This window comes from Zalophus californianus, chromosome 2 (assembly GCF_009762305.2).
Source record: "Zalophus californianus isolate mZalCal1 chromosome 2, mZalCal1.pri.v2, whole genome shotgun sequence".
Taxonomy (NCBI): Eukaryota; Metazoa; Chordata; class Mammalia; order Carnivora; family Otariidae; genus Zalophus; species Zalophus californianus.
Window position 1 is genome coordinate 125,958,311 of NC_045596.1, and position 15,435 is coordinate 125,973,745.

General features: G+C 32.9%; 1 protein-coding gene across 3 annotated transcripts in view; it reads right to left on the reverse strand.

The window, feature by feature from the left end:
- The window catches only part of LRBA (LPS responsive beige-like anchor protein), a 737,558-nt gene that overhangs the window by 196,478 nt on the left and 525,645 nt on the right, over positions 1-15,435 (reverse strand). For all 3 annotated transcript variants that reach the window (XM_027597848.2, XM_027597846.2, XM_027597847.2), the window contains one exon: positions 1,473-1,590. In XM_027597848.2, the coding sequence (XP_027453649.2) occupies positions 1,473-1,590 (118 nt within the window). The remainder of the gene's footprint in view (positions 1-1,472; positions 1,591-15,435) is intronic.

Here is a 15,435-nt window from a genome sequence, read left to right on the forward strand (position 1 = left end):
ATTATAGTCAGCTATAAATGTTTAATCTTCTTAAGAAATATGAAAATAAAGTCAAAATCATGAGAGAGAATTTAGAAGATATAAATTTGGACAGTCTTAAAATTTTAATTATATTATAATTTCAGTATCATAACCTCTAAGTACTCATCTAGAAAACGATCCTTCTTTGCTACCAGCTTTAAAAAAATTCTTCAGTCCAAAAAAAAATTATCAATTTGGTATAGCTTTAAATACTGACATTACCAACATGATTCAGGTAAATAAGTATATGATCATTCACTAAGGGCCCAAAACGTATTTGGAACTGTCATATATATATATATCCAACATACCTTTTTAATAAGCCATCCCTATATATCCATTATTATATTGAATATAGGGGAAAAAACAACAACAACAGAAAAACTATCATAAGTTATGGCAGATAATGAAGGCCATGAAGGAAAGGCAAAAGAAAAAACACACATACAAAAGCAAGGACACATAAGAAATTTTAAAAGAGGAAAATATGAATGAGGACGAGCAAGTAAAAAATATTGTAAGATTGTAACAAAACCACTTTGGGACAGCAACAATGCAGGTTGAAATAAAGTGTGAGACATTCACTTGATTATTTGCCTGGAAGAATAATGTTTACATTAGGAAAAGAGGTATGTATAGGGGAGAAGATCAAATAGGAAAGGAAAAAAACATCTCTACCTAAAGAAATCTGTATTCTCTAAAGACACATGATTCTATAAAGGGAAAATAATGTGTGTATGGAATATTCATGTAGATTTTTTTAAATGACAACTTGTAGATTACAGAAAGAGAAAATCAAACTTCAATCTACTTATATATAAGGAGTATGTACAATAAGTCACTAGGTTTAATATATTCTTCTTTTATGGCTCCACTCATACCCACCAATGCTTGTACTTCAAATTCACCTTGTCTCTCCTTCTTGTCTTAATAAATTTCACCAAGTTCCATTTTAAACCCACAAATTGAATTTTAGTTCTTTCAAGAATGATGTAATACAAAGCAACCAGGACACTTGAGTACCATTTTCTGATTGTCCCTTTATAAATGGCAATAGATTAGACAAAAGATTGAATAAATATATGAATCATTTGATTACCCTCTCCCCTCTCCAAATGCATCCACCTTCCAGAAGGAGTTTAAGTATCAGAGCAATATTGAGAACATCAAAATTCCATAACTGATTAAATGGTTAGTTATTCACCATATTTAGGAAACCGTGCACTAATCTGTGATATGGCCAGAAAACTAAAACTACTACAAATAATTCTAAGAATGACCAAGTGGGGAAAAAAACCATGAAGATGTATGTAGTTAAAAAAATGAGGCCAGTATGGCAGAGAGTAGACTACAAATTACTATCTAAATGGAAACAATATGGTAAGTTCAAAAATGAAATCTGAAAGAGGTGGAGGTTAGCTTAATAACAATATACTTCTGAAACATATTACCTCTGTTTGCCATAAAGATCTCCAAGGCTGTATTTTGCAAGAGATAACGACGAGAAAAGATTGATCGTATCTCTGTAAACAGCCATTTTCCATGCAGCCCTTCTGTATATGCCAGGATCTAGTGAGGAAAAAAATAAGCACAAGTAAGTAACAACAGTTTAATTTTTTCTTGTTGTTTTTCCCCCTGAATAAAACAGAAAAGACCCTATTAAAAATAATTTCTAAAAATTGAAAACACAGTTACTGAAATAATTTGGAGGGAGACTAAGAAAATAGATTGTAACATATGGAAAGGAAGCTCAATGAAAAAGGAGAGCAAAATTATAAAACATCTCTTTATAAATATATTTTGGGCTTTTAAAAGCAGGGATGTAATATATTGCTTTTCAGGAAATACAAACTGCATTATTTAATGATTGGGTTTTTGGATCATATTACAGAAAGTAAAATTTTAGATAAAAAGAAGAAAGACCGCAAAAGAATGCCTTACATGCTTATGGATCACATATACAATTCAGTTTCATATAATACAATTTTAATATATTCAGAAATACTTTTTTATGTTATATGAGGTTTTCAGGTTGGTTTGTTTTTTTTGTCTTGTTTTGTTTTGTTTAGTATAGTTGAAACACAATGTTACATTAGTTTCAGGTGTATAACTTAGTGATTTGATGAGTTTATGTATTATGCTATGTTCACCATAAGTGTAGCTACCATCTGTCCTGTTATATCGCTATTACAGTATTATTGACTGTATTCCTCATGCTGTGCTTTTTATTCCTGTGACTTATTCATTCCATAACTGGAAGCCTGTATCTCCCACTCCCCCTTCACCCATTTTACCCAGCACACCCCACCCCACTCCCCCAGCAACCATCAGTTTGTTCTCTATTTATAGGTCTGACTCTGCTTTTTGCTTGTTTATTCATTTGTTTTTTGTTTTCTTTTTTTAGATTCTACTTCAGAAGTATCTTTCATATACTTAAAAATATATATTTAGAGTAAATCCTAAGATTTCTCCTTGCAAGGAAAAATTTTTCCCCCTTTTTTCTTCTTTTTTGAAAAAACTGTATATGAGAAGATGAATGGATGTATTGTGGTAACTGTTTCACAATATATGTAAACAAAACCATCATGCTATATTCCTTAAGCTTATACAGTGTTGTATGTCAATTATTTTTTAATAAAAAAAATTATATATATTCAAGTTTATAACTTTAAAAAATCACACTTTTAAGGTCACTGTTAAGGCAACAGTCACTCATTCAGAAAGCACAAAGACTGATTGTATGAGAGGTTAAGTATCATTTTGTCAGCTAGGCTAAACACAAACCTGCAAATGAACTCAACATAATCTCTCCATGGAGAAGGTGGTTGTCAGAGTAACTTGTTACAATTCTTGTCATCCCATGTGACAGACGCAGTAGCTTAGAATGCTTTGCCAACTCAAAGTAATCCTGTCTTTAGTCCTAAGCCACTTTGTTGCTTTGTTATTCAAGTTTTGTTTTTTAAAAAGTTCATTTCAAAAGCTTAATTATGAAGGTGTTAAAGGAAAACCAGATGTAGAATTTCTTACACCAGTACTTCACCTAATATTAATTTAATAAAGAAAATTAGATGTATTTACTACCAAAACCTAATGAAAATCCCTGAAAGCAAACAATTAAGATATATCTCTCAAAAGCAACCACCATTAAGAAATACAAATAGAATGACATGTAATTATGATATTGCATGGCGGGGACAAAGATGGGATAAGCAAGGAGAGGAAAAAATAGGAAGAAGAATTTACCCTACAAGAACTTTCTTTTCTATATTCATTTCCATTTCCTAGATCTTAAATGCAAAAATATCTATCTATATTCCTCAATGTAAAATGCAATTTCTTTGGGAAAAAAAGCAACCTTATTGAGATTTTTCCACAAATTCTATTTTTGGCACAAAGGATCTAAAAACAAAAGAATAACTCCAAGTCTCAGTGTTTTTTGAAAAACAAAACAAAAATTCTAAGGGCCAAACAAACTTCCAGTTTTAAAACTGGTGATATAGAAATCTACCTTCATCCAGCCAATACCTGCATAAATAAGATCAGGAGAAATGAAAAGGAAAAGAGAGGACAAGACTGTAAGTCTTACACTCAAGATTTTTTGAAAGCAGAGGTTGCATGTACCTCTTTCTCTCACCGAGACCAGTAGGTCCAAGTGTCCAGAGCCTACAGTGGCCTGCTACTTGGTCTGTCTCCCATCTTACCTGTAGAGTCTACTATGACCAGAGGAGCCAAAGAAAAACAAATTTTTTAATAGAATTTTAAAATATAAATCAGATCACATCACTTATGCATTTAATGACCATCCAGTAGCATCCCACTACATGTATAATAAATACTGAAGCTCTTTATAATTGTTTATAAAGCTTTACATCTGAAACTCACTGAAGAGCCCAATTCATTCTTCTTTGGGGTCTTTATACTTATTTTCTTGTCTGACTCCAATGTTCTCCCAAATCCTCACATGATTAGCTCACTCTTACATTAGATTTTTGCTCCAATATCACCTCCTCAGAGAAGTCACTGGATCTAAACCCCACTTCCTCCATGACCACCCCAAACTCAGCAGATTTCCTTCACAAGACTATCATTACCTGAAATTATGGTATCTGCTTGCTTGACTTTGTCTCTATTCAGCACTAGAATGCTAGAATATAAGTTCTAAGAACAAAAACTTCTAGTATACTCTATTTGCATTTTCTAGAACAATGTCTGACACAAAGTAGATGTTTGTGAATGACTACATGAGTCAGTGAATGGCAACCTAAATTAATATATGGCCTTTAATATATGGCCCAAATTCATTTTGTTTGGACCATATATTTTAAGTATTAAGATTTTTGGTTTCTCAGGAAAAACTAAGTGTCAAACCTAGATCTATCTGCCACATGGTAACAATTGACATACACTTACCATTTTGGCACAGTCTCTACTCATTCATTCCTTTAATATTATCTGTCCAGTTCCCCAATGGCATTTGAATTTGCCACCCTGGACTTATCAAGTAGGAGAGAATCCAGTATATGTTCTGTAACACTTATACTCCAATCTACTATCCAATTATTAGTAAGGAAAATGAGAGCCAGAGAAATTAAATAGTTAATACAAAGTACCTTGGGAGTTAGTGGCAGAGTCTAGCCTACTTCCAAATTCTCTAATCCAAAAATACAAAGGTTACAATATATACACCACATTGTCACATTTGTAAAAAGGGGCTTAAATATTTGTTAAATTACAATTCAACTTAACAGAATTTTAATCAACTACATTTGTCTTCCTGTACTTGGGTTATAGGTGAAAGAGGGAAATCAAAGAAAACTAGAACAAAGGCTCCTCTAAGGTCTATGATATGCTAAGACTATCACACACTAATCTGAAAATTCTACTTTTTGTATCTATAAAGCTATATAATAAGACCTGTTGCTCATAATGGTGGCTTCAGTCATTCTAAGATCATGGCCATGCAACTAAACATTTAATTATATTCAAAGATACTTCAGTTTTTAATAAAAATAAGTATACTAAAACATTATAAAATTTTTAATGTACTGAAGGTTTTCTAATTAATAAAAAATTCAATTTATATACCATTCCTTTAAGCAGTATAGTTATTAAAAAGTCTACTTGAAGTGGTATATTTCTTTAAAATATTTTTATTACCAAATCAGTCACAACTGCAGAAAATTACATAAGTCCCATACTCATTACTCAACCATATAAAATCCTAACATTTTGCCATATTATTGCATATATTTAAAAAATTAATAAAGCATTTTAGATAGTGTTGAAATTCCCATATATAACCTTTCCTGATCCCATTTTCCTCCTTCGTCAGAGCCAATCACTACTCTTGTTTTAGCTTTATCATTCCCATGTCAGTTTTTATACTATTAGTACATATACATCCATAAATAATATCCAGAATTGTTTTGTATGTTTTCAAACCTGATCTAAATCAGGTATAATACTGAATGTATGACAGCAGTGTGCTTTCAAAATTAAATATAATCAGGTCTAGTGTGTTAAAACTCAGAGAAAAAGAAACAGGAGGAGAGACAAACAAAATTATTTAAAATTGCCATAAGTATCAAAAATTAAAATCACACACGAAAAACTAGCCTGACTTAACAAGAAGTAACAAATGAAATTCTATACTTACGGTCAAGATAGCTGGGTTTAAAATGGAAACAAAAAATCTTTTAACTAACAGAATTAGTAGCTGAAATTGATATAATAACATTTCTTTAAGGTATTCATTAGGAAAAGGTGTCAGTACTGAAATGCAGCTGAGGCCTAGCTAAGCAAGAGTTTTATTTCTTATCGGAATAGTATATTCCTGGTCTGAGGCTTCACTTCAAAGTCTCTAGAGTTCAATTAAAACTGGATTAGGTAGAAGCAGACCCTTCTTTGGGACTTTCTGTTCACTGAAACTCTACATACACTGACAGCACCCTAGACAGAGGTCTAGCCCTCCAATGAATCAGTTGCTATGGAAACCATATCATTACCATTGCTCTGCAGTTATGACCCTAAGTCTAGAATAGCTTGAAAGCTTAAGCCCACAGCACTCTTCGAATGTTTACCACCTTGTTTTAATATGGTTAGTACTGTTAATAGGTAAAAGTAAATTCAACATTCTTTTTTTATAATTTGTTTAACAAAGATGGTTTATTAAAATGTTGAGGTAAGAGAGGGAAGAAAGAAATCAGTATTTAATTTTAAATATACACACATACACACTCATCAAGTGTATATACCATTTCTTTAAATTAAAAATATCAAACATATCTTCTTTAAAATTTTTATCTGAAAATTGTGTCTTCTTTCAGGGATATATTATTTTGCCCAAATAATACACACAATGCTTTTTTCTATCTTTCAAATAATATACTGTGAATACATATAAAATTTTCTTCACCCTGTTGCATTTATTGGCTTGAAAGCAAATCATTTTTTCCACTTTCCTTTTAATCATTTATTTTGAAAAGCTAATGAATTTATTCAAATAAGACTTTTGTTTGCTCATCTTCTGAGAGAAATAGAAATGTGTTTATTGCCCAATGGCAAAATGCTTTTACTGACTATCAAGCTTTAAAAAAAATTTTATAGTCTCTAAAAACAGTCATATTTGCTTCATTTAAGTAAAAAGGTTTTGTTTTCAAAAACTATACAAACTACCCTCACTAAATTTAAAATACTTTTTAAAAATTTTAAAGGGAAAAATATTAAAAAGTGATAAAATCTTTTACCTCAAAAATAAATAGGTGTTTGCATATAAAAATCAGTAAAAGGCTTTTCAAAATATTATTCTTTCTTAATGTTTAAGACTGGCATTGCATACACTAGTCCCAAAGAGCTGTCAATTTTTGGAGAGGTTTTACTCTTTGAAACAATTCCATATTGATTTCTGAAGAATTTGATAATAGAAGTAAAATCGGGTAATATATATTACCAAGAATATTTACAATTTCATAACAAAACTATTTCCAAAATATAGAGAATGTATTTAACACCAAGAAAAATGTTTCAAACTTAATATACAAAATATAAGCTAATCATTCTATCAATTAAGCAATGACACCACTGGAAGGAAAGTCGAGAAAATATTCATATCCCATTTTCATGAAAAATGATTATAAATTAGTCACAAAGATTGTATCTTACTATGAGAAAACAGTAAATATTTGAAAATATTTAAAATGAAAACACACTGAAAAATATTCGAATAGCAACTCATCACTAGATATATTTACAAATATGTTTTATTTATAATAACTGCAATGTTAACAAACTGGTAGAAAGTAATTTTAATCAAGTATTTTAAACTTGTACCACTCTATTATTAACATAGTTTTTGGATTTTGCTGCATGTAATTTTCTCTGAAATTTGATATCAAAGCATGGAATTTATGAGTTTATTCATAAACTCAGAATTTTTTCTAAGAATATTGAATTCTAGTTGCCTTTGGATTTACTTCATCACCTACCACGGAACTTGTAAGTTTTCAAAGATATATTCTTAAAGTAAAACTTAGAAGTCTTTTTGAATTTAAAAATGATATATAGTTGGCTGGTTGAAACTTTACGATAGTAATTTTGTTATTAAATTACTATTCATGAATAAGTAGAATGTCTCCCAACTTTGAAAAGAACAGAAAAATGATAACAAAAATATGAAAGTTATGGATATGAAAGGAAATCACCTTTTAAATTAATTATGAGTTATTGTTTTCCTTCTATTTGGTAAATTTCCTCCTTCTGCTTACTAGGTACTATGATGTAGTACAGTATTCTCCTTAGCATTTTCATGGGTGACAAATTTAATTAAACATATTCATTACTCTAATGTTCTACTTGGCAGTTTAGTCAGTATGAAAAATTAAAAATATATAAATAAAATGCTACGTGACCTCTGTATTGATTGGGCTAAAATGGTTTTAGCCTGGGTGTGGATGATGGGACAGCTGGGAGGGGTAACTGGGGAGCACACAAACACATACACTCTTATGTTTTCTCTTCCAATTACTGAGGGAGATGATAAAACCACAGCAAATGATGTATCAGCTCATTTTATCTTATCGCTTTGGGGCTAGGTGACAATGAAGTTCATATTTCACTGGCTCCCATTGAAGATTGTGAAAATTACTTGCCCTCATGACCTGAAATTTCACTAGAAGACAGAAATTTCTCTTCTGCAAAGTAATGCAATTTTTCAGATGTCAACCTTTAGCCCAGCTTTAAAAATTAATTTCATTTATATTAACCAATGATATTGATATTTTCACAGCATGCTCTTTGATACATGAAGCACTGACTAGCAAATTGATGTTGCTTTAGATGGGTAAAACTATTTTATTTTAAGCTGCTATGGCAGACAGATTTATGGCAAACTGAAATTCCCATTTCATAATTTAATATTTGTGTTGGAGTGATGCACCTTTAAGCCCCTGGCCTGTAAATAATTCAGACTCTTTAGTTGGGTTTTATTTTCAGTATTCTTCAGCTTCAAAAATAATTTGCATTCTAAATGATTTATCATAAAAGCCATATCTTATTTAACATTTAATATGTATCTTAATGAGTCAAAAGCAAACGTGGTAATGCAGAAGTAGAACAAAGAAGGTATTTATATATCATCAACTAATTTTTAATTTAGTTTTTTAATTTAAATACATCTGCATCTGATAATTTTTGAAAGAATCTGAAATATACCACAAAAGAATATTAAGGAACATGAATGTACCTTACTTTTCACAGCAGCATGTGAGGTAAAGAGCTAGGTATTACATTTTCAGAAAAAGAGTAAACTTAGATAACAACCTGAATTAACAATAGAGATATCTGGGTTTGGAGATACCTACCTTTTTAATACAAACATAATAAAAACAAAACCAAAATGTCAATTTTATCATGAAGAAGGTGTGAATGTGTTCCATCTGATTTTATTATGAGATAGAGAAATCACTTTGCACTATATACAAAGAAAAGCTTCAATATTTTGGACTGGTAAAGGTATTACATCTTTAAAAGATAGTCTGGAATCTCAGCAAGTTTATTACCTTTATCCAGTAGAGTTTTGCCTAATTCAAATGATGCCTTGAAAAGACAATCAGTACCACCAATACCTTTTTTTTTTTAAGATTTTATTTATTCATTTGAGAGAGAGAGAGCATGTGCGTGAGCGAGTGCAGACTCCCCACTGAGCAGAGAGCCCAATGCAGGGCTTGATGGAAGGACTCTGAGATCATGACCGGAGCCCAAGGCATAACACTTAACTGACTGAGCCACCCAGGCGCCCCACGACCAATTCCTTTTCATTTTATTAATAAGGTAAGTTAAATGTAAGTAGCATAAATTTATGCATTAATCTATACTCTCAAAATCAGAAAAAGGCCAAGAAAGACATTTCCTTAATTCGGCTATTTTCTTCCTAAAATGATTCTTAACACCCCTCTGGCCAACTTTCTATCTTCAAAATAACTTGCATTTTTTAGGCTAACAATATCCAAATTGTTCTTTACTCAAAAATGCTTATATTTAATATTTTCTTACATCAATGATATGGGGAAAACAATAATATAAATTATACTTAATGATTTTTCCATTTTGACTGGAAAAATTCCTAGTAACATCTCAAAAACTTGTGAAAATAATATGCTATTGTCACTGAATTCAAGTTATAAAGTATTTTTCCCTATTATTCCACACACTGACTCTCTAAAGTCAGGAGCTTTCTATGTCTTAATAAAAGTTAAATTTCAGAATAGAGAGTCCAGAAATGGACCCTCAACTCTATGGTCAACTAATCTTCGACAAAGCAGGAAAGAATGTCCAATGGAAAAAAGACAGTCTCTTCAACAAATGGTGCTGGGAAAATCGGACAGCCACATGCAGAAGAATGAAACTGGACCATTTCCTTACACCACACACAAAAATAGACTCCAAATGACTGAAAGACCTAAATGTGAGACAGGAGTTCATCAAAATCCTAAAGGAGAACACAGGCAGCAATCTCTTCAACCTCAACCTCTGCCACTTCTTCCTAGAAACATCGTCAAAGGCAAGGGAAGCAAGGGCAAAAATAAACTACTGGGACTTCATCAAGATAAAAAGCTTTTGCACAGCAAAAGAAACAGTCCACAAAACCAAAAGACAACCAACAGAATGGGAGAAGATATTTGCAAATGACCTATCAGATAAAGCACTAGTATCCAAAATCTATAAAGAACTTATCAAACTCAACACCCATAGAACAAATGATCCAATCAAGAAATGGGCAGAAGACATGAACAGACATTTTTCCAAAGAACACATCCAAATGGCCAACTGACACGTGAAAAAGTGCTCAACATCGCTCGGCATCAGGGAAATCCAAATCAAACCCTCAATGAGATATCACCTCACACCCATCAGAATGGCTAAAATTAACAAGTCAGGAAATGACAGATGTTGGTGGGGATGCGGAGAAAGAGGAACCCTCCTACACTGTCGGTGGGAATGCAAGCTGATGCAGCCACTCTGGAAAACAGTATGGAGGTTCCTCAAAAAGTTGAAAATAGAGCTACCATACGATACAGCAATTGCACGACTGGGTATTTACCCCAAAGATACAAATGTAGGGATCTGAAGGGGTATATGCACCCTGATGTTTATAGCAGCAATGTCCACAATAGCCAAACTGTAGAAAGAGCCAAGAAGTCCATCAACAGATGAGTGGATAAAGAAGATGTGGTATATACATACAATGGAATATTATGCAGCCATCAAAAGGAATGAAATCTTGCCATTTGCAACGACGTGAATGGAACTGGAGGGTATTATGCTGAGCGAAATAAGTCAATCAGAGAAAGACATGTATCACATGAGGAATTCTTAATCTCAAGAAACAAACTGAGGGTTGCTGGAGTGGTGGGGGGTGGGAGGGATAGGGTGGCTGGGTGATAGACATTGGGGAGGGTATGTGCTATGGTGAGTGCTGTGAATTATGTAAGACTGTTGAATCACAAATCTGTACCTCTGAAACAAATAATACATTATATGTTAAAAAAAAAAAAAGAAGAAGAAGAAAATAGCAGAAGGGGAAGAATGAAGCGGGGGAAATCAGAGCGGGAGAGGAATCATGAAAGACTATGGACTCTGAGAAACAAACTAAGGGTTCTAGAGGGGAGGGGGGTGGGGGGAATGGGTTAGCCTGGTGATGGGTATTAAAGAGGGCACATTCTGCATGGAGCACTGGGTGTTATACTCAAACAATGAATCATGGAACACTACATCAAAAACTAATGATGTAATGTATGGTGATTAACATAATATAATAAAATAAATAAATAAATAAAAAGTGAAATTCAATCAGCACTTATAAAAAACTGCCTAATTTTAAATATACTGGAATATTGTATAATAAGTATTTTTAAAACAATCAAAAAACACAAACTAGTCTTCTTCTCAATGCCAATTCTTACTTTATGAACTCAAACTCAATCTCAAATTGGTATCAAAAGCCCTCCCTAGATTTATGAATTAAATCTTCAAGTTATAAGTAATATCAGCCTGTAGCTAGACTACTTATCTCTTTGTAGCAGGTACAATGCGATTTAGCCATTAAAAGTTTCTCTGGTGAGTAAGCTATTTGAACTAATTAAAGGGAAAACCTTTGCTTATCTTTAAGAAATTTGCTTTTGTTCAGAGATATATTTTGTAATAGCTGTTGCTATTACAAAATAACAGAGATAAAATGTAAAAGAACGGATATAAAATGTAAAATGGAAAAGAAAAAGTTACAAAGAACTTCATGCTAACAGCCTTAAACCCCCAGGACACTTTTTTCCTAATTAGAGGGAAATATTTTTCCACTTTGTTTCATATATATATATATATTTATTTATATATGTTATGAATATATTCTATTCATAACACCTACCACAGTGCCAGGTACATAAAAGACAGTAACTAGTGGATAGAGGGCCAGCCCAACCTAGCAAGCTATATACAAGATTCTAGGACACATGACCACAACAGTGGAAAGCAGAAAGGGGTAGAAAAATGAGATGCAAAACTACCACATAGCATTTAAAAAAAAATCAAATTCAAGGGTCAGAGTACTTTAACTTCCAATCAAGATAAAGTAACAGGCACTGGATTTACCATTATACACAAACAATATTTAAAACAGATGTATGGAAAGAATTATTTTCAAGACTGTAAACATCAAGAATGAAAGACCATGATCCCTGAGAGATAAGAAAAAAAGTGGTGACACAAACTATTTGCCCAGCTCACTGCCTTGAGAAATTTGCAGGCTCCAGAAAAGGAGGAGTAACCTACTTGGAACACTGAGGTCTCCTGAAGTAGAGAAAACAGCCTAGAGAACGGTGAGAGCAAGGCTGCTAAGTTCATAGGGCATAGCAGCAGAATGGAGAGTGATGGAAAGTAACAGAGCTCCTGTGTGACCTATTGTCTTTAGTTGAGTACTCTCATCAACCTATGTGTTTAAAAAAAACCAAAACAAAAAAACCTGAAGCCAGTAAAAGAATTATCCCTCCAAATTACAAGGAACAATACCCAGAGCTCAAATGCCAAAGAAAAAAAAAAAAAGTCTCATAATTCATGGAGCACTGGGTAAAGTACTCAGAAGGGTTTTGCCTCACCAGTGGGGAATAATTAGCCCTAAACTAAATGTTGCTCTGATCCTACCTAACAAACTTTTTTTGTTTTAAGATTTTATTTATTTGTTTATTTGAGAGAGAGCATGCACGTGCGCAAGCGGGGGGGGAGGGGGGGGCAAGTGGGGAGGGAGAGGGAATCTTGAGCTGACTCCGTGCTGAGCACAGAGCTTGATCTCCAGAACTTGAGATCAAGAACTGAGCCAAAATGAAGATTTGTATGCTTAACCCACTGAGCCACCCAGGCGCCCCCTACCTAACTTGACAGGAGTTCTCTGAGGCTTAAAAAACCTTAAAAAGCAAAGATCCACATGGATCAAATGAATTCTAAGTAACTTAACTGTATCACAAAACAATGCGTTAAAATATTTATAGACTAGAACACAACAGGGTAAAATTTACCACAGCTGGTATTTAATTCAAAATTACCAGACCTACAAAAAAAAAAAATCAGGAAAATATGATCCATAATGAAGAAAGAAAATAATTAACCAGAACTGACCGAGAAATGACACAGATAAAAGTATTAGAAAGGACATCAAATCAGACAAAATAGATTTTATAGCAAAAAATACTACTAGGAATAGAAAGGGTCAGTTCATAATAACAGATCATTTCATTGAGAGGCCATAACCATCCCAATTGTTTAGGAACTGAATAACAGTGCTTTAAAATACATGAAGCAAAAACTAAGAACTAAAATGAGAAAAACATAAACCCAAAGTTATAAATAGATTTCAACATTCCTCCCAATAATTGATAAACAAGGAGATGAAAAACCAATAAGAATAAAGAAGACATGAAAAAGATGATTGACTATAACCTACCTGACATTTATAAAACACTCCTTTCAACAGCAGTAGAATATAAATTTACAAAATATTTTGGGTCAAAAAACCAAGTTGCAATAAATTTAGTAGATTCATATCATATAAAGTATATTCTCTGACAACAATGAAATTAAATTAGAAATCAAAAACATATCTGAAAAATTCCCAAGATTTGAGAACTAAAGATTGTACTTCTGAATAGTTCATGGGTCTTAGAAGTAACAAAAGAAGAAATACTCTAGAAAATAAATGGATTAAATGTCTTCTCCAACTACCAGGAGAAGCTTTTCCAGTCTTGCACTATCACAAATTTCATGAATGCACCCATTTGTCACTTACATTTCCCAAAAATGTCTATACCAGTTTCCTTTGATCCTACATTCCAAACTTCACTTCCTTTGGATTTTAGCAGGGTGGCTGAATTCTCAGCCTTTTCATTTTATACTGAGTGATTTCATCTATAACCACTGTTTCTTTTTATACCAAACCATACAAGGGTGCAAGAATCTAGTGATGAGACATTAGAGATATTAGATTACCTCCACTTGGAGATGTCAGTTTTGGACCCACATATCCAATCACCTACTAGAGAGCTCTACCATGATGTCTTCTAAATTCTCAAATTCAACATATCTGGACTCATTTTGTTGCCTCTAGAGCTATCATTAGTCCATTGGAGACTATTTTGGTATATGGAGCCACAAATATCATGTAAAGAAACCTGAGTCAACCTAAACCTTACAACTCATTCTTTTGATTTCCCTACTGGCACCTACAATCCTTCTGCTCTTGGTAGTATGTACTGAAATCACCTTTAGAATAAGTCCTCATCATGTATGGATATTTTCACAGAAATATCTCATGTTCAAACCACTCACACAACATACACACTTCAATCATGCTCTGCTTAACGTGTCTTCCAATGTGCTGGTCTTCCAAACTGGAAGGCAACCTCCTTTAATGAGCTTGGTAGAGGAAGTGGTGGTGGTGGTTGTATTAGAACCACAGCAGGCAGTAATAGCAACAGCTATTACAAAATATAATTTAATTAGAGCCCATTATATGCCAGCATTATGTTAAGCACTTCATTTCAATTATCAAAGTGGCACTATGAAATGTCATTTTCACCATTTTATATATGAGGAAACATACTTAACAGATATTAAACGATGTAGCCAAAATCACATAACTGCTGTTGGGTAAGCCAAGTCTACCAGGCTTCTAAAATTGTACTCTAACCCGCTACATAGTATTTCCTCCAAGGTGAACTTCTCCTCTCATTCTTAAAGGCCAAGACAATGATTCATAAAACCTCTGACTTCCCAAGCAGATTCAACCATTCTCTGTTTTGTGCTATCACAGGTCTAGCACCAATTCCATTTATTTGTAAATGTCTTCCTGACACACAGTAATATGTATGACTTTAGGTATGTCTACCCAAAGACATACCTGGAATACTTGGTACATTACACAACTCAGTAAACATATACTCAATGAATAAATGACGAGATTAACATTTCAAATGAAAACTAATTCCTCACCTCTCACTCCTTGTTTCTACAATTATTCAAAACTGAATAGGAGAGAAAACTCTAGACTTGTTAAAGGAGCGAGCCTGTGTCTCAGCTCCTGGTGAGGTCTCCAACTGGTGGAGCCATGACCAAGGTTAGCCAATTTTTTATTCCCAGAGAGAGTGGTTAAAATGACCTCTCATAAGTACTAAAAAAATTGGGATTTTTTAAATTGGGAATTTATTATTTGCTTTGCTTTAAAGGGAACTTACTATAAGATCAAAAAAGTGGATGCTTCTCTAGGAATTGAAAAAAAAAATCCTATGAAGTATCACTGCCCTGTGATGAATTATTAGCATCTAAAAGAAATGTCTCCTAACATCTCAACCAAAAATATTCTGAATATGTAAGTAA